Source organism: Natrix helvetica (genome assembly GCF_964273705.1).
Source record: "Natrix helvetica genome assembly, chromosome: 5".
In the NCBI taxonomy this organism is placed as follows: Eukaryota; Metazoa; Chordata; class Lepidosauria; order Squamata; family Natricidae; genus Natrix; species Natrix helvetica.
In genome coordinates, this window is record NC_138551.1 from 18,785,499 (window position 1) to 18,811,975 (window position 26,477).

At 41.9% G+C, this 26,477-nt stretch overlaps 1 protein-coding gene across 9 annotated transcripts in view; it reads left to right on the forward strand.

Moving 5' to 3' along the window:
• TNIK (TRAF2 and NCK interacting kinase) overlaps positions 1 to 26,477 on the forward strand; it is a 381,221-nt gene that overhangs the window by 64,424 nt on the left and 290,320 nt on the right. For 8 of the 9 annotated variants that reach the window (XM_081954743.1, XM_081954744.1, XM_081954747.1 and 5 more), the window contains exon 2: positions 8,971 to 9,036. In XM_081954743.1, the coding sequence (XP_081810869.1) occupies positions 8,971 to 9,036 (66 nt within the window). Of the gene's footprint in view, positions 1 to 1,919; positions 1,953 to 8,970; positions 9,037 to 26,477 lie in introns of those variants that run through there. The other variant, XM_081954745.1, reaches the window with a different exon arrangement.

Consider the following 26,477-nt stretch of genomic DNA (forward strand, 5'->3'; position numbering starts at 1 on the left):
GTGCACGGGCCTATCAGACATTATTCAGAGCCCCTTGCTGGCCAGCTAATTTTTAGGGTTTTGCCACGTATGTGCAGGTGGCAGGGCACATACGAGAGAAGTGCATGCATGCACGGTGCGGGGCGGAGGGGGTCACTCACACATGCCCGGGGGGGGTTACGCATGTGGTTTGGCGGAACTCCCGCAGCCTGTTTTTGGTCCCAGGAGGCCAAAACGGGACGTGGGGGGGTCACGCGCATGCACAAGGGCTGGGAGAGTGCAGGGTGTGTGTGTCACGTGCGCATTGCATTGTAGGTGCAGGCCCGTGTGTGCTTGCTTTCCGCACGCGGCTACAAAAAGGTTAGCCATCACTGGTTTATAGAATCCAGAATTGACTCTAGATAATGGCCTTTGAAATGAAGTCTTTGGTTGATGGAGAAGCCTCTGCTTTAAATGCAGAGCGTTTGGAGATTAATCCTTGAAATTTATTACAGGTAGTCCTTGTGTAATGACTGGTCACTTAGCAAGCATTCAAAGTTAAGAAGGACCTTCCCTCCTCCTCCTCCACCCCCCCCCAAAAAAAGGTATTTTCGGTGCTTGGAAACCAGCTCACTTTTAAGGCCAGTTGCAGCCTTCCACAGTCATGTGGCTGAGAATTTTGTTTTTTGCCGCTTTGGGGCCTTTTCAGCCAGTTCTTGCAAAAAACAAACAAAGAAACATTGATTAGTTTTACAGTTGTATTTGCTTTAAAGCCATGTTTGCTTTATAACTGCCGTGTTCACCACCCAAGCTCCACATTCACTTAATGACCCCAGAAACGAAGTCGTAAAATTGGGTTAGTCGCATGGATTCCTTGACTTACGCCTTGTCATGACTTACGATGAAAATTCTGCACTCCATTACAATTACAATTGTAATGTAATTCTACATTGCAATGACAAAGACTACAATAAGCAGTCTTAAGTCAAAGACGACCTTGGTTTCCACCTTCCAACTTTGATATTTGTAAAAACCTCTGGCCATTACCTATGAAAGTGGTAGACCAAGGACTTAGTTTATACACTTTCATGAACTGGTCCTTCGTTGTCTCACAAATTGCTTTGTTTGCTTGTCTGACAGTATTACATATTATTTGTAAGCCGCCTAGACTAGGGGTCTCCAACCTTGGCAACTTTAAGGCTTGTGGACTTCAACTCCCAGAGTTCTTCAACCAGCTTTCCTTTGCTAGCTGAGGAATTCTGGGAGTTGAAGTCCACAAGTCTTAAAGTTGTCAAGATTGGAGAGCCATGGCCTAGACAAGGTAGGTAGGTAGGCAGCAAATAAGTTTAACAAAGAAATCATATACATACACACCTGCAGAGCAGTACTGTAATATATTGTTGCTATTGAATTTGATTGAGATATGGGGGCGTTCAGAGTGATTAACAAGAATAAAACACAGAACAAATTAATTAATAATGATAAAAAAATATTAGAAGGAAACACATATAAATGAAAAATCCACTTTCCATTTCTGCTTGTAGCAAAAAAGCTGTAGATAGATAAGGTGACAGAACTTTAAATGTGCAATTAATCAGAACGCTCTTTGGAAGAATACAGGAGGTAGTCCTTGACTTGAAGCCAAACGTTTTGTTGGTAAGCGAGACATTTGCTAAGTGAATTTTGCCCCATTAAATTTTATGACCTTTCTTGCCATAATTGCTAAGCGAGTCACTGCAATTGTTAAATTGGTAGCAAAGTTGTTAAGTGAACGTGGTTTCCCCATTGACTCTGCTTGTCAGAAAGTTGCCAAAAGGGATTCCATGACCCAGGACACTGTCACGTCATAAATATGAGTCAGTTGCCAAGCGTCTTTGAGTTTTCATTATGTGACCGTGAGGATGCTGCAATGGTCGTAAGTGTGAAAAACGCTCATAAGCCTTTTTTCCCCCTCAGTGCCGTCACAACTTCGAATGGTTACTAAACAGACTATTGTAAGTAGGGGACTACCTGAATATGAGATAATTTTCCCTGGAGATGAACAGATGATAGGGATGTTTACCAAAATGGGAAGAAATAGGGTGGTTTTAAACAGGATATGTAGGTGGGTATGTTTGGGAATTAAAATAAAATGTTTGGTATTATAAATGTGTTCCATTTATTTATGTGCACTTGTGCCATGTTGAGCATATTAATTTATTGGAGCGCATATAGGGGAAGATTGCCGTCTGTTCTATTTAATTCAATAATAACAATTTTTCATTGGGATAACACCTGCAATTTTTGGCACTGTACTTAGTTCAGGATTCAGCCTCTTCTGCCCATACAGGAGCCCCTTTGAGTTATTATTTAATGAACCACTGGGTGAACAAATTGGCTTTTTCGAGCCGCTTAATGAAATCTTGCTGCATAGAAACAGGTGCCTATTCTTTAGTTCCATTGTTGAGGCGCCTGATGCAGAGGGCAAAGCCATTGCAATGGCAGGATGTCTCCGAAAACCTTTTCAGCAAAATCGCATTGAATGCTCAGTTCTGAATTATTACAGTATTAAAAGAAAATAGCATAACTATTGTGATTCACGAGGGGAAAATACCTTTTTTTTTTAAAAAAAAACTTACACCAGCTGGGCAAAAATACTCCAGGACCCTTGTCAGAAAAGAACCACAAAGAGAAAAATTGCCAATGAGGCCAGGCAATTCAGTCATGAATCTGTAGCTCAAGTCATTCTCGAGATGGTGAATGAAGTCCACTAAATGTTACTGATGTCAACTTGCATTTAACATTGAAGGGCTAAAGGGAATGGCTGCTTTCCTCAGCTCTGAAAGTATCAAGATCATTACTTCTGTAATTTGACTTGTGCCATGAGTTGTGCTCAGAGGCTTTGTACACCTAGCAATCATTCATGGGCAAAAATATGAGCAAGTGTGACATGCCTCGAAGGGTAGCACATAGAAGAAGGTCACTTGTTCTCTGTCATGCCAGAAGAATACAGAATAATGGACAGAAATCTTTTTGTTTATTCATTTACTAGCTGATAACCCAGCGTTAATGTACTGTTAATGCTGGAAGTGGGGAACAACAGATTTGGAAGAGATCTTGGAGGTCTTCTAGTCCAACCCCCTGTTTAGGCAGGAAACCTTATACCATTTCAGACAAATGCATATCCAATCTCATCTTAAAAACTTCCAGTGTTGGAGCATTCATAACTTCTGGAGGCAAGTTGTTCCACTGATTAATTGTTCTAACTGTCAGGAAATTTCTCCTTAGTTCTAGGTTGATTCTCTCCTTGATTAGCTTCATCTATTGCTTCTTGTCCTGCCCTCAGGTGCTTTGGAGAATAGCTTGACTCCCTCCTCTTTGTGGAAGCCCCAGAGATATTGGGACACTGCTATCATCCCTAGTCCTTTTCATTTCCTATGCATGCATGGACCCATACCATACAACTGGATATAAAAGCCTTGTGGCCTCCATAGATGTTGTAGATGCTTAGCTTACTGTGGGTGAGAATGGAGGTTCAGGAGACGGAGAGGTGGATGTCTTGCAAAACTTTCAGAACTGTGCAAGGAAGAGACATCGCAAACCATTTGGTGGTGCAGAAGCTGTGTCTCCACCTTTTTCATTACAAATGCTGCCTGTTGTGGCTTTTGCTCCTGCGGTGATGTTTCATATTTCACCTCTTGAAGCCTTGTGGAGAAGGAAGAAATAAATAAAAGTTTTAGGAAGGAAAAGTAATAGGAGGCTCTCCAGTTCGTGTCTGGCACACGAGATTTATTGGGATGGGTGGCGGTGAAAGGAAACGTTTGTTAAGTGGAAACAAAGGATTTGTATTAGCAGCAAAAGTCCCAAGACTCATTATCTATAAAAGTAATTATATGTGATCAGGGATTTTACAGTATTTTGCATCAGGTCCCCATTGAAACTTATCCTGAATAATTTAAAGCTTCCATTAAACGATTTCTCATATTTTGATTCCAAAATGTCAGAAAGTGTTTCTTATTTGCCTTCTTCTGTGTCTTAATTTTGTTCTTCCGCTCTTCCTAGTCATTCAAGTTTATAGCATTAAGCAATTTATATCTGGCATCATTTGAGTTACTCAGAACAACTGTGAACAGACAGGAATGTGGATATCTAGATTGGTAAACCGTAAAGAGCTCTCACTATTACTTTGAGGGGGGGGGAGGCTAGTTTATTGTAATGAGTTCACTTTAATGAGGAATGCTTCTTCCAATATCTTTTTCCTCTCCCTTTATACCCCTTTGAAAGATGCAATAAGAAGATTCTTTCCTTCCATTTCTTTTAGGGTAGAAGAATCTACATTTTATCAAAGTGTGTGCAAGAATGGATGACTGTATATGTAGAACCCAAAAAAAAAAGACTCCGTGCATCTTATGAATGAATGGAATTAAGGGGTGTGAGAAGAGCTATTATCTTTCACATGGTGGAGGGCAATCATACCTCTGGGGCAGGGGTGGGCTCCGGCTACTGCTACTGCCGGTTTGTTCAGGGGGGCGCACACGCTTGATACGCACTTGATATGCACAGTAATATAGAAATGCTTCTATGCATACGTAGAAGTAAAAAACAAGATGGCGGCACCTATGGCACTGCCGAGAGACTCGGTTTGGGAGCGTGGCAGGCCATGTTACTACCTATTCGCGCGAACCGGTCCGAACCGGTAGGAACCCACCTCTGCTGTGGGGCAATGATGTTCCATAAAGAAGGGGTGTTGTGGCCCTTCAGTGGCCAGCACACCTGGCAGCAGATTCAAACAGTGAGGAGGTTGGGGGAGCAACATGGGAAAGTCCAGGAGTCTGGGGAAGGCTCTGATGAGGGGTCTGTGAGAAACACTGTCTTAGACCATTCTTTTCTTCCAGTGGTACATAACAGTGATGAATTGTAGTATTGTGGAGATCAGTCCTATTTTTAACTAGATTTATATTGTTTCATTATGGTTTGTTGAGCAAATCTGGATTCAGATATAACCCTGAGTTATTAATCACTTATGAACCAAAATGATTGGCTGTGCACATTATACTACAGAAAAAACACCCCCCACCCAAATTGCGAACATTGGCACCTAACGTGACATGGAACTCAGTTTGCTGTGATTTATTCCATAAACCTTGGATATCATAATCTGTGAACAAACCAGAATAGAATAACAGAGTTGAAAGGGACCCTGGAGGTCTTCTAGTCCAACCCCCTGCCTAGGCAGGAATAACCAGGCCTAAGCTGGACTTTGACAAGAGTACTGTAATTTGATTTCCTAACCAAGTATGAAGCTGCTCCGTGTATATGTCACAAGCTTTTTGTTGGATATAAAGGTTCCCCTCACACATACAGTATGTGCTAGTCGTTCTCGACTCTAGGGGGCGGTGCTCATTCCGTTTCACAGCCAAAGAGCCAGCGCTGTCTGAAGACGTCTCTGTGGTCATGTGGCTGGTATGACTAAACGCCGAAGGCGCACGGAACTCTGTTACCTTCCCACCAAAGGTGGTTCCTATTTTTCTACTTGCATTTTTACATGCTTTCGAACTGCTAGATTGGCAGAAGCTGGGACAATAACGGGAGCTTACTCCGTTGTGCAGTGCTAGGGATTCAAACCTCTGAAGTGCCAACCTTTCTGATCGACAAGCTCAGTGTCTTAGCCACTGAGCCATCACATCCCTTTTGTTGAATATGGCAGTGAATAAAGTGCTCACCCGTTTAAAACGATCCAAGCAGCCTTACTGCAATGATTTGCAGATACCTATCTGGAAGCTGCCAATTTGGAGGAGACCTGGACGATGTCATGGATTTTTGCTTAAATGGCTATTAGCAGATGCAGAAGATGGTACAGTCCATTGCTCAAGTCCGTACAAGGCGTGCACAAATTGTGACTTCTGAAAAATGGATGGATGACACCTAAAATGGCCAGGTGTTTTAGTACAGGTTGGAGGAAAATGGACCTTTTTGGAATTCCATATTTCTGAAATGGATTGTTTTGCAAATGTCTGCCTCAGAGATTTGCTATATGTATGGAAATCTCTTGTGTTTTTCCCCAACGCTAGTTCTCCTTGTTAGCTGTCTGGGTCAACAAAACTGGCTCATTTTGCACTTACAGCTGTAAATTGGAGTCCGTGCAGAATGACTCCTAGCAACAGCCTCCTGTTGTGAGTCCATATTTTGCTATTAAAGCTATTAGAAATCCTGAATTCTATTTGCATTTGAGCCAATCCTTTATTCAACTTCATTTTTTGAATATGTAGTTGATTGGAAAAAAGAGGTGGTACTTGAATGTTTTTTTTCTCATGTTTTTAGTTTTTTTCTTTTGTTGTCTTTATAATATTTTCAGTTCAGCTTTCACTTTACTGTAAAGTTTCTTTTATATACGTATATTTATATGTTCCTTTCCCTTTTCTTTGTTTTCACTTTTTGTTACCTACTTAATTAAACAGTGCAATTATCAAAAACGCAGTTGCTTACAGCCAACAATTCTCTAGATTTTGCTTTGAATGATGGACATACTTAAACACATTCATTGGCTGCAGTGGTCTTTTAAAAAAACAAGATTTATACATTTTGCTGTATGCAGCTGAATAATCTGCTGCTTGACAAACAATAGTTGCTTTGTTATTTTTATTCTTTACCTTGTACTTAATTTCTCTCTCACTCAGTGTCTGAAAATAGGAACTTACTGCTATGATGGAAAAAAACAAACCTTCTAGAAATATTTCACTTCCGTTTCCATTTTCTTTGATGTATTTTAGTCTTCCTTGACCAGATAGAAATATCCTTCAAATGGGCACTCATAAGATCTTTATGCCAAAGTGTTTTGACCATTCCCATCTTGAGAAATCTTCTTTGCCCTCTAAACTGGTGTGAAAGGGCGCGTTTAAGACATTGGTTTGGGTATTAACTTTATCTCTGTGCTAGTGGCTGGCCTTATCTTCTATATATTAGCAAGGGAATCATTATTTTTCTTACAATCACCTAGGCCAGTGATGGCTAACCTTTTTGTTGTTGCATGCCGAAAACGCCTCCTGCACTAACTTGGAAGCCGAAACAGGGTGTGGGGGGGCCATGCCCCCCCCTCAGGCCCCGTTTTGGGCCTGGAAAGCCTCCTGCGCCAACCTGGTAAGCTCCCCATGCCTGCACGCATGCGCCCCATCCCTCGCGCATGCATGCAGGCATCCCCTGCATACCAGGGGTTGGTTGCTGCTGGTTTTAATACCAGTTTGCAATCCTTGTGCAACACGTTTGCATGCTCGCTTCACTTGTGTGTGTGCACTGTTCAATGTAAATTGTTCTTTGTGCATGCACAGAACAATTTACAGTGAACTGCACATGCGCAGTTACTAAAAACAAAATGGTGGCGGCCCAGCGGAGGTGAGGGAACGGGTTGGGGGGCGTGACAGGCCTGGGTCTCTGCCGGTTCTGTGACCTAGGCCTGAATTCCACTACCGGTTTGATAGCAACCTACCTCTGCCGCATGCGCCCCGCCCCTCGTGTATGTGCAACAGTGATCCAAAGACCAGGTGGTCGGTAGGAGGCATATGCGCATGTATGGTGGAGCTGGGCTGGGGCGATGGCTGCCGTGCGCGTAGAGTGGGCCATAGGTTCGCCATCACAGACCTAGTCAACCTGACCATACTCCATAGTGAGGGGAGGAGTATCCAGAATGGGTTGACCTTGTCCTCTCATTGATTGGGCTGTCAGATAAGATCTTTGGGTCACGCCCTGATCACCAGGTACCACCCAGTTATCGACTCAGCCCCTCAAAGGGCGGCTGTGATCCTCCCAAGCTCCTGGAAAATTTTAAAGAAAGGATTGAACTCACTGTTTACTTGATTGCATTCGCTGCCTCCCCGCCTGAGTGAGTAACTGACTCTTGGTCTGAGTCCCTGGCCAGGAAGAGAGAGAGAGAGCATGCGCAGCAAGCCCTTTAGGGCAACGCGCAGCCCAGGTCATAAAGAGAGACGTAGGGCACTAATCGAGACTGCGGGCGAGGGTACACTCCCCTGGAAGCCCTGGGAAGGCAGTCACGGCGGAGAGGCTCAGCCGGCGCCAGAGCGTTCCGCCACTCCCCCTCAGGGTTCCTTTTGCCTTTCCAGCGAAGGCGCATGTGCTGCTCCCAGACCAAGGTTCTTCGGCCCACAGAAGTATCTCGCTCACTGACTTGGCAATCTCCAAGGGCGAGATCTTCAGAACACCAGACAGGGTGACAGTAACAACGGACGCAAGCCTGTTCGGATAGGGCGCCCATCAGCGGGCTCAGATGGCACAAGGACAATGGAACCAGACGGAACTGACTCACAATATAAACTGGTTGGAGCTCAGGGTGGTCCGCCGGGCCTCCTTCAATTTCGTCACCTTGTCAGGGGCAGCCACATCTTAGTCCTCACAGACAACATCACCACCAAGGCTCATATAAACAGACAAGGGGGGGGGGGGACCAGATTGAAGGCCCTCATGAAGGAGGCCAAATGACTGGGGCAGTGGGCCGAAAAGAACCATCTGTCATTGACTGCAGAACATATAGCGGGGGTGGACAACATCAGAGCCGACTGGCTCAGCCAGACCAAGGTGGACAATTCAGAATGGAGGCTGCAGCCCACCCAATAGACTTTGTTGATTTTTGAACTTTACATTGCAATTTCGTTTGGAAAAGAGATTTGGATTCGGCTGTGTATTTGATCGACTGATGTTGTGTGTTTGTGTGAATATTTTGCTTATATTTTGTGAGAGTCAGTGGCAATCAGGGTATGGGAGCACATCCCAGTTACAAGCCATCCAAAACTTCACATGTACCTTACGTAAAGTTATTGGTAAAGAGAATTCAAGGATCCTAAAACCATGGAAAATGAAGCAGGGGCTTCTTTTTTTTTTAAAGCAGTCTCCATTTCAGAATGCAACCAAAATAAATCTGAGGAACCCCATGTGTGAATAGTGCTCTGAGGAAGCCTTGCTTGGATTCGGTTAAAATGTCTGGTTGGGGCTCTCTTTAATTTTCTCGTGTTTTCTTTTTCTCAGGATCCTGCAGGCATCTTTGAACTGGTTGAACTGGTTGGCAATGGGACTTACGGACAAGTGTATAAGGTAAGATTTATGCAACTTCTGTGTACACGGGGGTTTATGCAAAACATTCCTTTGCTTATCCTTCTTTTACTATTTTGGGATTCTGAATTATTGATTTGAAGTTCTTTCTGTTTTCTTCAAACCTCCCGCAACGGTATAAAATGGTGAAAGGGAACACGACAATGTCCTGTTAATTTAGCAAATAAGCAGACTTCAAGAAGTTGGGGGGGAAAAGATTCCTAAATTGATGCGATACACTATGGCTGTTCTTGACAGTTTAATTTGCTGGATCCCAACCGAGGCAGCCTATATGTTACTGGAAAGAGTGAAAGATAAAGCAATAGGACAATCTTCACTAACATAAAGATCACCTTCTGGGTTGAGAAACTCTCACAGCTTTCCAGCTAGTCTGAGGAAACCTGTAGTATGACTTATCCCCGTTTAGTCCTTTCACCTTTACTTTATTTTATTGTTGTTGTACATATATACGTAATATGCACATACAACAAAATTCACATAACACCCAGAGTCCAGGCCCAACACACATAACAATCCCCAAACATCCACCCCCCCCAAAAAAAAAATCCAACCCCTAAACCACCAAGCATCCACACAACAGACCAAATAGTACTGTCCAATAGCTCACTGATGGTGGCCCTTTAGTTCATTGTTGAGTGCAATTATAGCTCTGGGATAAAAGCTATTCAGAAGACGTGTGGTCCTAGCTTTAGTTGTTCTGTATCTTTTGCCTGAAGACAACAGTCTAAAAAGATTGTAAGCAGGACGGGAAGAGTCTCTGAGAATGTTATGCAACTTCCTCAAACAGCGAGATGCGAAGATGTCGTCCAGGGCTGGTAGCTGGAGTCCGGTGATCTTCTGGGCAGTTTTAAATGATTCTCTGTAGAGCATTTTTGTCCACTGCAGAGCTGCTCCCATACCATGCAAGAATGCCATATGTCAAGACACTCTCAATGGTGCTGTGATAGTAGGACAGAAGTAGATGCTGAGATAGATTTATCTTCCCTTATCAGAAGACAAAGTTGACTCTTCTACGGTATGAGGAAGGCAGATCCTCAGGACTATCAGCCTGATAGTGTGAAGGTGTTAGCGTAGCTTTGTCACCTGGCAGGCTTGGTTTTAGAATATCCATCTCCATGGCCAACAGGTTTGGGGATAATGAGTTTGTAATCCAGGATTGCTGGAGGGTGTTGTGTGGCAGAAGCCAGGGTTAACAATGACTCTACATGCAATCTGGTAATTTCAGTTGATAAGATGCTGAGATTGTATTTCACGGTCACCGTCGATTTAATTACGAGTGCAGTTGCAACAGGGAGGATATTTTGACTTGATTCAAATGATAGCATTTGTGAAACTATTAAAGGTTGATGATTTTTTTAAACTTGTTAATTGCTTGTTTGTTTTTATGATTACTAGAAGTGCTGTTTTTATGATTGGCCACAAGCATCACCTCTTGGGCTGTGCCGTCCTTTATAATTTCTTGGAAAAAAATCTTGCTTTTCACACATTGATATCCTTGTGTCTCTTGGACTGTAACCATATGGACCTGGTGACCTGTAAGTCATCTGCAGGTGGTCCTTCCTTAACGACACTCACTGGGATTGTCAATTCTATCAATAAGCAATGTGATTGTCAAGGGCAATATCACATCATTGTGCTAGTGTAACAACCGCAGTCCAAATTAGAGTTGAATCGTACACCCTTGTTAGGTACCATGGATGACTTCCTGCTTCTCCATTGACTTTGCTTGTTGGACGCCAGCACAAATGGTGATCACGTGACCTTAGGATGCTGCAACCATCCTAATGGCAAGATGGTTGCCAAATGCCCAAATCATGCTTACATAACTACAAGGATGCTGCAACATCCCTACTATTAGGATCAGTTCTAAGTTTCCTTGTTCAGCACCATTCAAGTGGTCACTGAAAAAGTTGTTAAACAAAGGCTACCTGTGCAGGTGGTCCTTGACTTACAACCATTTGTTTGGTGACTGTTTGAAGTTACAACGTTGAGAAAAAGGTTATTTGGACTTTGGTGACTTTGGACTAGTTTCCACATGTAAGACTGTTGTAGCATCTCCATGGTTACATAATCAACGTTTGGGTGTTTGGCAACTGGCATGTATTTATGTATGTAACCTTCCTAACAGGCAAAATCAATGGGGGAAGCCAGATTCTCATAATAGCCGTATGATTCTTAACAACTTTGACCAAAAAGATCATAAAATGGGGGTGCAACTCACTTAACAATTATCTTGCTTAGCAACAGAAGTTTTTAGCTCAATAGTCATTGTAAGTCAAGAACTATCTGCACTGTCTTTGGAGGGAACCAGCTTTAAGGAAGGCCTGGAGAATAAGGATTTGCAAGCAGAAATTCTGGATACCCTATTATTTTATTTATCCTTGGGAAATAGGGTATAAAGATAGGAAAGGATACGTTTGAGCGTTTACATTGCGTTAAATTATTCTTGTATGTAGTTTTGAAAATGGTAACTCTCTCACAGGTGAAGGATTGGCAAATTTGGAAAAAGTACAACTGAACCTGCCATATTTCTTTGTACTCCTAATTTAATATGCATAAACTTTCTTCCTTCTTTCCTGCTCCTCAAATCAAGGGGAAAGGGAAAAAACAGAATTAGCAATAGGAATGAAATATCTATTCTGAAATCTGCTTTCTCTATTCTTGTACTGCTGTGTGCTCATCTCTTCAATAAGCATGTTCAAAATTTGCCAGTGAACCAAGACTGGAACAAAAATGTCTAGATGTTTTTGGAAGTGTGAATTTCCAAAATAACATCAAACCTTTGCTAAAATTATGATCTGCCAAAATTTAAAAGTGATTGGCACAGGAAATATTTATTCTGGAAAGCTCCTCCTCCCACTTACAATGCTGAATTTTGAAACGATTTGCCTTGATTTGCTGAGTGATATGTCTAAACGTTTCTTTCTGTTGGTGACATAACTATGATGTTGACCTAGTTTTAAGTATCTGGTTAGTACTGATAACTACTGATGGAAAATGTGACAACATCCTTTTTGAAAGCTGAATGTTTCAAGCAAAAAGCACAATAAAAAATGTTTACTAATATTTATATGGTGGTCTTTGTACATTTATTTATTTTCCATTTTACTTCTTGCAGAAGCTTCAACTTATCTTAAGTACACTTGAAAAAAAATCATTTTAAATATTAGAAGCAGCGCATGGATCATTAACAAAAACGTTAAAGGGGTTATCAAGAAAGAAATGGGAAAGACAGAAATATTGGTATATTCACAGATAATCTGTGTTTAGGCTCCAACAACCCAGATTAATTGATGTTCAGGCAAAAAAATATATATATGCTAGAGTAATATTAAGGCCTAGTAGCCTATTTGGACATATTGAGTTAAATTCAGGGGTGGGCTGCTGGGGGTTTGCATGGGTTCGGGCAATCCTCCAGCTAGGATTCTGCCTGGTTCAGCGAACCCCCAAATGCCACCCCTGGCTGGCTCTGCCTGTCCGTCCTGGCCCCTCCCACTCCTCCTCACCCCTCCCAGGAACGGCCCGCCCGGAGGCTCGGGGAGGGCAAAAAACAGACCTACCGGAAGTCTGGAAACAACTTTTGAAGTTTTGGTTAAACTCAGTAGTATTTTTCAGAATTCTTTTCTGTTTTTAATGCTGTCAGGAGACATTTTGAATTCCTTTCGTTTATTTGGTTCTTTATTTATTGAATTGATACAGCTGCTTATCTCACTACCATTGACTTATTAGGTTTATAAGGTTACAAATTCCCCAAACAGTACAGAAATAACAAAACAAAAAAAAATCCACAGAAATCATTATTATCATTAAAGAATAAAACTGTTCAAATCCATTAAAGCACAATTTACTGGAGAGCACCGTTCATTTTCCTAGTCATATAAACATTTAGTGGGCTTTCCACCAGTGTCCTTGGATTTTGTAAAATTCTAAAAAATGGATTTTTTTTTAAAAAAAAACAGGGTTTAAATGGGGAAACCAAATTCACTTAACAACCATGTTACTAATTTAACAACTGCAGCGATTCAGTTAACAACTGTGTTAAGAAAGGTTGTAAAATGGGGCAAAAACTCACTTAACAGTTCTGTTGCTTAGCCATGGAAATTTTGGTCATAAGTCAAGAAATACCTGTAGAAAATGTAAAATTAACCCTGCTCAGAAGGGAGTATAGGAAACAGAAAGATGGTTTACTATTAATGTAAGGAAGATGTAAGAAGACAGGATGTCAGATATGAATTTCAGGAGAATGTAAATTCTGAAAATCAGCATTAGAGCCATCAGCTGTTTGCCATGGTACTATTAATGAGCTACAATAAAAATTTAGTCCATGCTCTGTTATATTATGTATAGCCAAGTCATTTTTGCGAAGGGAAGCCTGATCTTGTTCCTGGTGTCTGAGTCATCTTCAGCAGTGGATATGTAATGTAACCTTTTGCCGGTGTTTAATATCTGAAAAGGAAGAGAGAAGGCTTCTGATAGAGTCACATGGTGATGTCCCAACACTTCCTTTTTGCTACTTAAAGATTATGGATTCCCCTATTGCTAAAATAATAACCATGGCTTAAAAAGTAGGACAACTAGGTCGATGTTTCTCAATGTCAACAAATTTAAGATGCGCGGGACTTCATCTTACCAGAAGTAAATTGAGAAACATTGAACTATGCCAAGGATTGGTTACCTGAAAAACTAGTATCTATGATTAAGGAAAGAACCTGAAATACTACATTAGTTTTCAGATGACTAATTCTTGACATACAGATAGTCCTTGATTTACAACAGTTCATTTAGTGACCGTCTAAAGTTACAACGGCACTGAAAAAAGTGACTTATGACCTTTTTCAAAAGTGACTTCTGACCATTACGACATCCCCGTGGTCACGTGATCAAAATTCAGATGCTTAGCAGCTTGCTCCTATTTATGACGGTTTGCAATATCCCCAGGATCATCTGTTCCCCTCTTATACCCTTCTGACAAGCAAAGTCAATGGGGAAGCCAGATGCACAAAACAACTATGTTGCTAACTTAACACTACAGTGATTCACTTAAAATCTGTAGCAAGGAAGGTCATAAACAGTAGTGGGAGTCACAATTTTTTACCACCAGTTCTGTGGGCGTGGTGTGGCTTGGTGGGCGTGGCAGGGGAAGGATACTGTAAAATCTCCATTCCCCCCTGATCAGCTGGGACTCGGGAGGCAGAGAATAGATGGGGATGGGGCCAGTGGTGGGTTCCTCTCCCCATTGCTACCGGTACGCTGCGCACGGGGCCAGGTGTCCTGGTTGTGAACGCGTGCTGCTCATGCATGCGCACTCCACCACCCCTGCGACACCCAGCTGCTTGTCGGAGGTCATGCAGGTGGTGCATGCTATGCATGCGTGTACAATTGGCCGGTTGCTTTAAAAACAGGTACGGAACATGTGCGGGTGGATAGACCAAATGAGCCACCATACCAGTACAGTGGCAGCTGCTCCCGACTAATACCGGTACAACTGTACTGGGCCGTACCGGCTGGAACCCACCCCTAGGTGGGACTAGTCAGAGGTGGTATTTACCGGTTCTCCAAACTACTCAACATTTCCGCTACCGGTTCTCCAGAACTGGTCAGAACCTGCTGAATATACCACCTCTGGTCATAAAATGGGGCAAAACTCACTTAACACATGTCTCACTGAGCAACAGAAATTTGGGGCTCCATCATGGTCGTATATTAAGGAATACCTGTAGTTGAAGCTGTGCTAAGCCATGAGTTGGTCTGTCAGGGCTCAACTCAATGCATTCTGTTATTCTGGCTCAATAACTAGTTGTTCATAAATAGTAGCAACATCTCCTACTCTGCAGTATGTTTGACCCAGGTGTATATTCTTGGCTCCCTATGATGCAGCTTTATTTGAATATGTTTTTATTTGAATGGGAGGCACATTGTGGGTGGTGTATCTCTCTCAGATGAATCTGCCGGGTTTTATAAATTGACAATAACGAACGGGCTGTGGTGAAACTCTTAAGTTCTTGCCATGTTAATTTTCTAGCTTAAATTAATGCTGCGTGAGGATAAAACACAAGGCTGAATTTGTCCATTGTTCACTGCAAAAGACTTTTTCACTTGCAGCGGATGTTTGCATTCATATGCATGCGTAAAGACCCACCAAACCACTGTGCCTTCTTTGAAAAATTATGGCGTGAGTGAACCAGATCTGACCTCTTCTTTTGTATGTGTGCTGCTAAGGAATTCACTTTTAGGGTACAAACTGTATTAATTGTAGCTAGATCTGCCATAGCTAGTAATTTCTGCTTTTCTTCGTGGCAAGTGGGAGGAATTATTTCTCTTTAAAGAGGGTTAGCTCAGGGTGTGCATCTGTGTTCTTTGTTTCCTCTTCCTCTGTTTAAAAAAAAAATGCCTTCTCATCTCAAGGCTTATCAGATAGCAGGGCTGTCTCCTAAGGAAGGCCTAAGCAGTTCCTCCAAGCTTCTCTTTCTATTTTTATTGCTGTTTTGCAATGAAAGGAGACTGTGGTTGGTTTTGAAATCTCTCGCTGTTTGTCTACCACCTGCTTGGATCTAATCTTTATCCCCTTTTATTCTAATCAATGCCATTATTTTGTACACCTATTGAGCGTTCAGTAGGCATTTTTTGGAGAAAGGGGGACAGGAAAGCGAGTGTCGTGCAGAGAAGTTCAGCGTGTCCCCCCCCCCCCTTCTACTCTCTGATTTAATTTGATGAAAGAGGGAATTTCTTTTAAAATGTTCGGGGAGGAAAAGATGTTGAGTGAAATTTTCATGCAAGGAGTGAAAAGATAGCCTGAAGATTTATGTGTATATTTCTGTCTGTCTCTCTCTCTCTGTCTCTGTCCCCCCCCTCTCTCTCACACACACACACCCCTACCTACCTTATGTTTCATTGTACAGTCACATCTGTACTGGTTAACTGTATTCTTGGCTTCCTACTTCCATTAAACCTTAGTGATAATGTGAGAAAACACAAACAATATCAAATATTTGAACTAGATACTGAGTGGTGAGAAAACCATACAGAGGAAAGAATGCATTAGGATAAGAGTGGTAGTAGAAGAAAATATATGTAGCTCAGGTTGAACTGTGGAGTTCTGTGGAGTTATGTTGTTAGATACAACCTAGAAGTAAGAAGACATTTTCTGACAATGACAACAGTTAATCGGTGGAATAACATCCTTCCTGGAATTATGGATGCTCCATAATTCAAAAATATACTGGACAACAACTTGACCGAGATAGTTATAAGGTCTCTTGCCTTGAACAGGAGGTTGGACTATAGGACCTCTGAAGTCCCTTCCAGCCCTATGATTCTGTGTTCTTTGTTGGTTTGCAGATGTTTCGTTACCTGACTAAATATTGTCATCAGTGCTTGTGAGTTTGGGGTTTGCTCCCTGTTTATATTACAATGGCACTGGAAAAAAATGACTTATGATCATTTTTTCACACTTATGGCCGTTGTAGCCTCCCCAGGGTCATGTGATCCAAATGAAGATGCTTGGCAACTGATAGCTGCCATGTCCTGAGGTCTTGTGATCACCGTTTGAGATCTTCTGACTAGCAAAATCAATGGGCACACTTCACAACCAGGTTACTAACTTAATAACCGTAGTGATCCACTGAACAACCGTGGCAAGAAGGTCATAAGATGTGACAAAACCTATGACACTTCTTTTGTCATAAGATGTGACAACACTCATTTAGCGACATCAATTTTGGGCCGTGGTCATAAGTTGAGGATTACCTATGTACGGATCCTAACCCTCTTTCTGTAGCCCTTTGATTTCTTCACGATTGCTCTGTTGAAATTTGAAGGTGACCCATCAAATTACAGGGTCACCGTTTTCAGTTGAAAACAATTTAGGTCCTAATAAGCTCAAGGCACTTTCTTTATGAACCTTCCCAATTTCTCTCTCTCTCTCTCTCTCTCTCTCTCTCTCTCTCTCTCTCTCTCTCTCTCTCTCTCTCTCTCTCTCTCTCTCTCTCTCTCTCTCTCTCTCTCTCTCTCTCTCCCTCTCCCTCTCTCCCTCTCTCCCTCTCTCCCTCTCTCCCCCCTCTCTCTCCCTCCCTCCCTTTCTTCCCCTCTCTCCATCTCTCTCTCTCTCTCCCTCTGTCTCTCCCTCCCTCCCTTTCTCCCCCTCTCTCTGTCTCTCTCCCCCTCTCCCCCCCTCTCTCTTTCTCTCTCTCACACACACTGTGGCTGGGGAAATCCAGCCCTCATTCTTCAGAGACATAAACACAATGACCTTTAGCAGGTGCAAAGAAAAAAAACACCACAAAGAAAGTTTGTTTCAGCTGTGGTAGTTTTTAACAGAATAACAGAGTTGGAAGGGACTTTATAGGTCATCTAGTCCACCCCCACCCGCAGCAGGAGACCCTATACCATTCCTAACAGTCTCTTGTTGAAAACCTCCAATGATGAAGCTCTCCCAAGTTCTGAAGGCAGGTTGATTGTTCTCAAGGTCGGAAAATTTCTCCTTATTTCCTGATTGAATCCCTTCCTTGATCAGTTTCCATCCATTATTCCTTGTCTTGTGCTATTAACCAATGTATAATTCAGTATTTTGTTTTATTTTACAAACTGTATCCCCAGCACGATGAGGTCTAGAAACCTGCTTGCTACTAAATGTAAAACAACTCAGCAGAGAGGAAGAAAATGTTTTTAAAGCTTGAATTTACATTCATACCATATGCATGGTGTCCCTGCTAGATAAAGCGTTAATTAGCTTCTGTTTGAGATCAATTAACAGATTGTAGGAGTGGCAGAAAAATAGCAAAGGTTAAGAAACTGCTGTCCCTTGATAGTCCTTGACTTACAACAGCTCACTTAGTGTCCACCCAAACTTACAACGGCATTGAAAAAAATGACTTGTGACAATTTTTCAGTTACCGCCTTTGAAGCATCCCCGTGACCATGTGATCAGCATTTAGGAAGGTGGCAACTGGTTCACACTTATGACCATTATTGTATCCCAAGGTCATGTGACTACCTTTTGCAACCTTCTGACAAGCAAAGTCAATGGGAAAGCCAGATGCACTTAACAACCAGGTTACTAACTTATCAATTGCAGTGATTCACTTAACAACTGTGGCAAGAAAGGTTGTAAACTGGGCCAAAACTCACTTAACAAATGTCTCACTTAACAACAGAAATTTCGGGCTCAGTTGTGGTCGAAAATCAAGGGCTACCTGTACAGATATTAAAAGTATTGGTAAAGCTTCTTTCATGAAGTTTTGCATTTTATGATTATATGCTCTTGCCCGAATTCATATAGTGCTGTAATTAACTTAATTGTAGTTTATGAAACCTCACCTCATCCCGTCACACAAAACCAGAGCTGCATCTTTTAATCTTGTTGTGTTTGTTTGTGTGATTTCTTGCAGTTTTGAAGATCCATAGGCTTTAATTAATTTTCACTCCTCTCCCCTTAATCCCTCTTACAATTTATATATTGATCTCCCTATATTTCTAGCTCTTTATTTTTTTCTTGATACATTTGATTGAAGAAATTGAATTTTGCAAATACTTCTATATAACGTTTTATGCCAGCTTATGCAAAATTCACTGAAGTTTAAATATTCCCCACTAACCATTGATTGAAAAAAATCTGGGACTTCCACAGAATTGATTGAAAGATGATGGGCAGCAATATACATGTTTTGGAGGGAGGGAGAGGCAGGGAGGGAAAGAGAAACAGAGAGAGAGGGGGCGAAAGAGAGAGATAATGATAATGAATTAAGACATATTTAAAAAGGGAAGGACATTGCATGCCACTCACAAATTCAGAGGATAATTGCTTGTATGAATCAATGAATCATCAGTACTAATATTAACCAGATTGCTTCAGTACTAAACAACCCTAATTAGATTGCATCAATACTCCGTGTCTCAAATACCATGTACTTCATTCATAATACCGACATTTAGTGCAAACAAATCAAGCAGTCCACCGGCACTTATGAATCCGTTTTTATATTGGGCTATTTTTATACAGCGTGCAGAAAGTTTTGCTTATTAAGGAGTCCTTGTGCACTTCAGAAGGTGGTTCTGAAAGAGGGGAATAGTCCCATGCAAATTGTCAAAACTGCATGAGTGAGACCCAGGGGAGGCCGATGAGTTAATGCCAAGACAAAAGACGGTGCTAATTGTTTGAACCCTTTTGCTGCCTTCATTACCTACCTGGAAGAAGGCTAGTGAATAGTTTAATTAATCATAGGCTCTGCAGTTGAGTGGGATAAGTAGGTACAGCAAATACAGATAAGCAGGGAAGGGCTGCTGGGGGTTCTCAGGGGTTGGGGAGACCCTCTAGCTAAGATTCTGTGCAGCTTGGAGAACCCCCAAATCTCACTTCTGGCTGCCCCCCCCCTCCCCTCCCCTCCCCTCCCCTCCCCTCCCCTCCCAGGAGTCCCCACACAGCCCGTTTTGGATGCAGGTTAGTGCAGGGTGCGTGTGGAGAAAAACAGGCCTACCGGAAGTTCGGGCCTCCAGAGCCTGGGGAGGCTGTTTTTGCCCTCCCGGAGGCGCGTATAAAGCCTCCGGAGGGAAAAACCGCCCCTCCCCGCCGTGGTGCAGGAGGCTGACTAGGCCACGCCCACCATGGCCACGCCCATGCAGCAACTGGGCAGAGAACCCCTTGTTAAAAATTTTGAAGGCCACCCCTGCAAATAAGTATTTCCTGGGGAAGTGTTGCTGAAACGGCTTCAAGTTCTGCATGAACTCCCATGTTCCCCCAAATGTACCGTTTTGATCTCTCAGTGTATGCTTTGTGTGGGGGGTATACATTTTGTTCTTGATCTATAGCTCATGTCACTTAGATTCTCCCCCCTCCCCCATTATGAAATAGAGAGGAAATGAGGAGGCTGAATAAAGATTTCAGCATCTGCAAAAACCCTCGTTCAAAACAGATTTCCCCACCTTTTTTTACAGGATCAAAGAAACATCATAAGGTTAAATATTTCGGTGGAAAAGAGAGGAGAGAAACAGAAGATAAAAACAGCCTTATTTTCCCAGTGGCTTTTGTCACCCTGTTCTTAAAATAGCACAGTCTCCATAGTAGTGGAATAATATCGTAGGACAAGGATAAACAGTGATATTTGCATCGTTTTCTGTCTATTTCATTGCAAAGATGCTGGGTAGCAATATAGTTTTTAGTTTTTTAAAAAGTCAAAACAGTATGATGAATGGGCTTTTCATATTTGTAGTTCAGGGTTGAAATGAGGGGTCCTTGGTGCTCTCTGAGATTGTTTTCTTGCAGATGTTTCATTACCAAACTAGGTAACATCATCAGTGCTACTAATGAGTGGGGTTTGCTTTCATTTTATATACTCGTTGCTTGCCATATCGGTTTTGGCTGTTGTTATCTTGTCTGAGTTGATAGTTCTGTGATTGGGATACTGTTTGCTTCCTGGCTATTGATCTAATGTTAATCCTGGTGTAAATCACTACTCATTTGGGTGTTGATTGCTGATATCTTTGTCTTTTGTTTCCTTTTTGGCTTTTTGATGTCTCTTTTGAGTGATATGTAAATGCTTTGGGCTTATTGACGGCCAATTCGTCTGAGTGCCAAGAATTTGGCTTGGTCCAGGAAACTATGGTTAAGTCCAGGATGGATTTGATTTAAATCATGATTTAAGTCCCTAGTAAAAAGGCTTGATTTAAATCAGCTCGATTTAAATCATAATTTTTAAAGAGCAACTGTCATCTCTGTCCCACAGAGGGTCTCCTCCTCTGACTCACTTTAATGGGACTGGTGATGGGGCAGTGACACCACAAGGTGAGGGACATGGAAGGCAGCAGGCGAGTGGATGCCCACTAACAGGTGCTGTCATGATGGATCTGAAATGACAGGTGCTCTTTAATATTATATTTATAAGCTGCTTAGAAGGTTTCACTTTCATTTTTACTGCTTGCCCTCGGTCTTCACAGTTAGAGCCTGGTGGTACAGATGCATTTCTCTTCAAACAATCATACAGCTTGTAGTGTACATAGATTTGCAAAACAAGGGGATAAAGGAATATTTTTTTTATGAATTATCTCATGGTTATTGTGAAACTGTGTGAATGCATCAATGCAGTGCATGTTGTCTCAGCTTGCAGAGCTTGAGTTCCTTGAATGATTTTACCAAAAATGTAAACATTGCAGAATATACAGCCTCATGCTACATAACTAAGCTCCATTTCATGCTGAATAAACTAAATCATTAATGTATCTTAAATGGAAAACTATCTTTAGGTGGATTTTTACTCCAAAAGCATTTTATTAAAATAAATTTGGAAAAAAAAACTGATTTAAATTTTAAACAATGTTTTTTAATTTTTTTAAAAAAATATATTGATTTTTCTCCACTCTGGTTAAATCGCACATGGACAGACTTAACCATAGTTTCAATTGGGAAACTGTGAGAATCCTAGATCAAGGGAAGTCCAAAAGCGCTAGAAAATTCCTGGAAGCCTCTCACTTCAGTAGTTGACAAATCAAGCCAGATATGTTTTTGGAAACATATTAAACAAAACCCTTCCAGGAGGCCAATGAAATATGATTGTCTTAGTGATAGATGATGAAGATGGATAACACATTAAAGCAGGGGTGTCCAAACTTGGGAACTTTAAGACTTGTGGACTTCAACTCCCAGAATTCCCCAGCCAGCATGGCTGGCTGGGGAATTCTGGGAGTTGAAGTCCACAAGTCTTAAAGTTCCCAAGTTTGGACACCCCTGCATTAAAGAGACAGTATTTCTCAATCTCAGCAACTTTAAGATGAGTGGACTTCAGCTCCCAGAATTCCCAGGACTAAGGGAATTCTGAGAGTTAAAGTCTACTCATCTTAAAATTACTGGCAAACACTGCTGTATCTTGTACACCATTGATTGACAACCTTGGCAGCTTTCAGCTGTGTGGACTTCAATTCCCAGAATTCCTCGGGCAGCATGCCCATAAATCCTGAAAGCTGCCAAGGATAAGAAACACTGGTCTGTGTAAACTGTAGTATGTGATGTGACAATTGTGACTCTGCTATGATGTTGGTTACTTATCAAACCATTGTTTTCATAGAGTTTTTTTTTTTTCAAAGGCAGTGGGGATGTTCTAATGGGGTTGTCATTCAGCCTATTGAAAAAGTGGACAGCAAATGTAATATGAAGCCCATGAAGATGATGCATTTATGATATTTTCTATAATCTAATATCATTGCTACTTTTACAAGACCAACTGTGACCTAAAGGAATTACTATCCCTCATGCAGAAGGTCATTAAATGTGTATCTCATTTCCTCAGGGTTTGAATTGGTATAACCTTTGGATTGCAGCCCATCACAGAGCCAAACAAATACAGCTACAAATATATTTATAAACACCCCACTCCTTAACTGTGCAAGTTAAATTATGGTGCCCTGACATTTAACGACCTGTTTCGCTCACAACACTATCAGCTTGACATTTGAACCCAGATTATAGGTTTAGATCCTAAAACTGAATTTGTTACATTTAATTCGTAGAGCCAGAAAACTTGTAAAACAAGTTTCTTGTACTTCCTTTTGCTACAGCTTTCCCTATTTTTGAACTCCAAAGGGCATGGTGTGTGTGTCTGTGTATGTCTGTGTATTAAATTAAGATTTGAGTGGTGGTAATAATGATGGAATGAAAGCCTTTCTCCAACCTTTCTGTTGTTTGGATCAGATCTTTGTGTTCCCCTCCTCCCTGAACAATTACTTAAATAATTAAATAAAATGAAAACAGATCCAAAGAAGTGTTGTTTGGCCAATGGGAGCTAAGTACCACAAAGGTAGCAGAAATCCAGCAATATGGAAGACAGCTGGGGGCTTATGGTTGTTTTCCATGTCGTTCGTTCTTGCCCACAAAGATAAATACTGCATTGTACTGTAATTAGTATTACAGATTATAAGGTGATGTTGTGATGGAAAGATGCTTATGCCGTGAAATGCTCCTCTCTTCCCTGCTTGCAAATAAACCTGTTTTTAAAAGCATATTTCCTGGGATATTTTGCCCTCACAGTGTGATAGATATTGAAAAGGCTGAGCTTGCTTGTTAGGAGGAAGGAAAGAATAATAATAATAATAATAATTCAACCCAGAAATGTTGAGCTCTTAGGCAGCCAAATCTTCCCTGGGAGAACTCTTTAAATGGATGTTTCAAGACGGGGAGAGTCTTGTTACCGAGCAACTGGTACATCTTGTGCTGCTTGGTTTATGCAGAAGATACAGTTCAACTCTGGAAAGATTAAAGGGGGGGGGGGGAGGGGAGAGAGAGAGAAGAAAGACACAAAACGTAGAAGTCAACCCACACACTCCTCCGCATCAAGATGTCATGATAACACTTGTGTTTGGGGAACAGTTTGAGTCAAAGGTGGATCAACCTTCCCTTCCTTCTCTGAAGCAGGATGAGTTCTTGATGAAATGATAGGGGGGGGGGGTTTAATATAATATCTTTTCTTTTTAAACTATGTTTAGTTCCCCCCTCCCCTTTTCTGTTTTGAATACTTTGAGTTGGGTTTTCCCCAGATGGATATGACCCTACCAATTTTCACAATCCAGTTGCCAACCTAGGTATTCTTGCTGGCCCTAAAGTGAGCTAACTCATTTCATGAAAGGTCAGTCCTCTTGAAAATGCTTTGTACTGTACTTCCTTCTGCTTCTTTGCAGCTGTGCTGATGGAACCCCATGGACTGTTTAGTAGTAGTCCATGGTTTTCCAACCTTGGCAACTTTAAACTGCACGGACTTCAACTACCAGAATTCCCCAGCCAGCATGTAATAATAGAACAGAACCAGCAACCTTCTAGGTATCGTGTAGAATAACAGAATAGGACTTTGGAGGTCTTCTAGTCCAACTCCCTGCTCAAGTAGGAAACCCTAGGATGGTGATGGCTAACTTTACCGTTGCGTGCCAAAAGCGGGTGCGTGCATGCGTGTGCACCCGCACCCATAATGCAATGTGTGTGCAACCCCCTTGCATGTGCCCCACCCTCTTACATGCGTGTGTGACCCACACACACACACATGTGCACATGACTCCCCCAATTCCCCCCTGCCCCGTACATGCACCCTGCCGCCCCCCTCAGCGCTTATTATTGGCTTTCATGTTGGTGCAGGAGGCTTTCCAGGCTCAAAACAGGCCGTGCACATCCCCCTCCCCCGCACCCTGTTTTGGGCCTGGAAGGCCTCCTGCACCAACCTGCAAGACAAATTGGGGCACAGGGATGCTGCACGAGGCCCCAAAATGCAATGTGAGTGCCTCTCCATGCATGTACCCCCCCCATGCACACATGTGTGGGTTCCATGCATGTGCAGCAGAAACCCAAAGACCAGCTGGCCAGTGGGAGGCGCATGCCCGGTGGAGCTGGACTGGGATGACGGCTGGTATGCCCACAGAGGGCTCGGTGTGCCACCTATGGCACGCATGCCATAGATTCACCATCACAGCCCTATGCCATTTCAGACAAGTGGTTGCACAATCCTTAAAAACCTAGTTTTAGTTTTAATTTTAGTTTTGTTTAGTATAGTTAGTTATAGTTATAGTGGATGTTATTTTTGTCTGCATCAAGGAAGTGGTTAAATAGGACATTATTAAATTGAGGTGCCAGTCTGCATTGAATGAACACTATAGTAATCCATGCTTAACTGTTTCTACTTTCCTCATCAGGTATGAGAATAAACACTGGGTCATTGTTACATTTCCTTTCATTTACATGGCTGACAAAACATTAAATCTAATAAAAGAAAAGGCTTTCCGGTGAGCCAAACACAGGATACTATCTAGGTAATTGGCTGGAGTGAAACCCCCTGTCTCTATCAAAACAGGTTGGGATTAGATCTTTCTGGTGACCATTGTCAAATATCCATTGCTTTTAGTTCCATTGCAACTCCCCCATAGCCAAGTGACATCGGATATTGGCTGAGAGTCCTCAATGCTAAGAACCAGTTCTATGTCTGAGAAAAAGAATTGTTGTCCCAAAGAATTCAGGAAGCAAGGATTCCATCAATGAAAATCTACTTTAGCTAGAATGTTAAGCAACACGCTAAGTCTGTGATTGCAAACCTAGGGCCATATCTCCGGGCATGCTAGCCATTGCCCATTGCTCTTCTGGATTCCGGGCGCACCAGCCGGCTGGTCTTGGCATGCGTGCCAGAAACCGGAAGACCAGGTGGCCAGTGTGCATGCACGCTCCAGAAACAGGAAGATCATCTTCCCAGTATGCGCATGTTCACCGTGTGGCTGCTCTTCCAGTTTCCAGTGCACGCATGCGCACCAGTCAGCTGGTTTTCACACACACATGTGAGCCAGAAACTGGAAGACCAGGTGGCCGGTGCAATGCTCTTCCGGTTTCCAACACGCAGGTGTATTCATACACGCGCTCCCATTTTGGCACTTGGTCCTGGAAAGGTTGACCAACACTGAGCTAAGTTGGTCTCTGGAGAAGACCACCTGGCTAGGCACAAGAAAGAGATGTTCTATGGCACTTAAAACATGTGTCTTAAAATTTTTTGAAAGCTACCACTTCCAGGAACTTGTATTTTCATAATTGCTAATGTGTGAGGCATTTAACAAAGAACTGATCAACTTCATATTTAAAATACGTACAGCAAGAGGAGCATAAACTTGTCTCTATTGCTGGCAAAATGTTAAAAGATATTATCAATCTTATGGGTTTAGTAAGCAGCTTTGTTCTTGCCAAACAGCAGAAACTGACTCCCAAATATGTGTGCAAATGCCTCAATTTGCTCTGTGAAGGATGCTACAAATTTTCCAACAACTTCTTGGTTGGTCATGAACTTTATTTTGACTGATTTATTGTCTTATCACAAATCAGGAGCTGATTTGATTGCCGTTCATTTGCCTTTAAAGGCAATTAAAATTAAAGTTAACGTTACTACTTTCTAATCGTGGCTGTAGTAATTTCTTTCCTTTTGTCAATTTAAAATTAGATATTAAAAGTACTATTTGGAAAGAACTCCAGCTGTCTCAAGTGGTCCAAGTGGACCTTTTGAGGGTTACATCTGTCTTGAGATCTGAGCATTCTTGCAATAAAGAAATGCCACCTGAGTATACTGAATTAATATTGCCAGTCAGGCAGGCAGGGAGTGAAAGTTGTAAAAAGGCTTTTGCAATCTCCTGCACTTAATATTTGGACAGCCAAATATTCAGGGAACTTGGGAATCTATTCTCTGATCATCCTAGTTTTATTTTAAAGTGGTATACTTACTTATTGCCTCATTCAGCTTTCCTATGATGAGATATAATAATGGAAGAATGGATAGAGTTATGTTGGCAGCTGTAAAAAACATCATTACTGAACTTCAGAAGTGGAAAAGGATACTGAAAGTGAATGCTGGCAAATCAAAGATGAGATGATGAAGAAGCCAAGTATTGACAAAATGCATAAACTTTTAGCAGAAGGCAGTAACAAA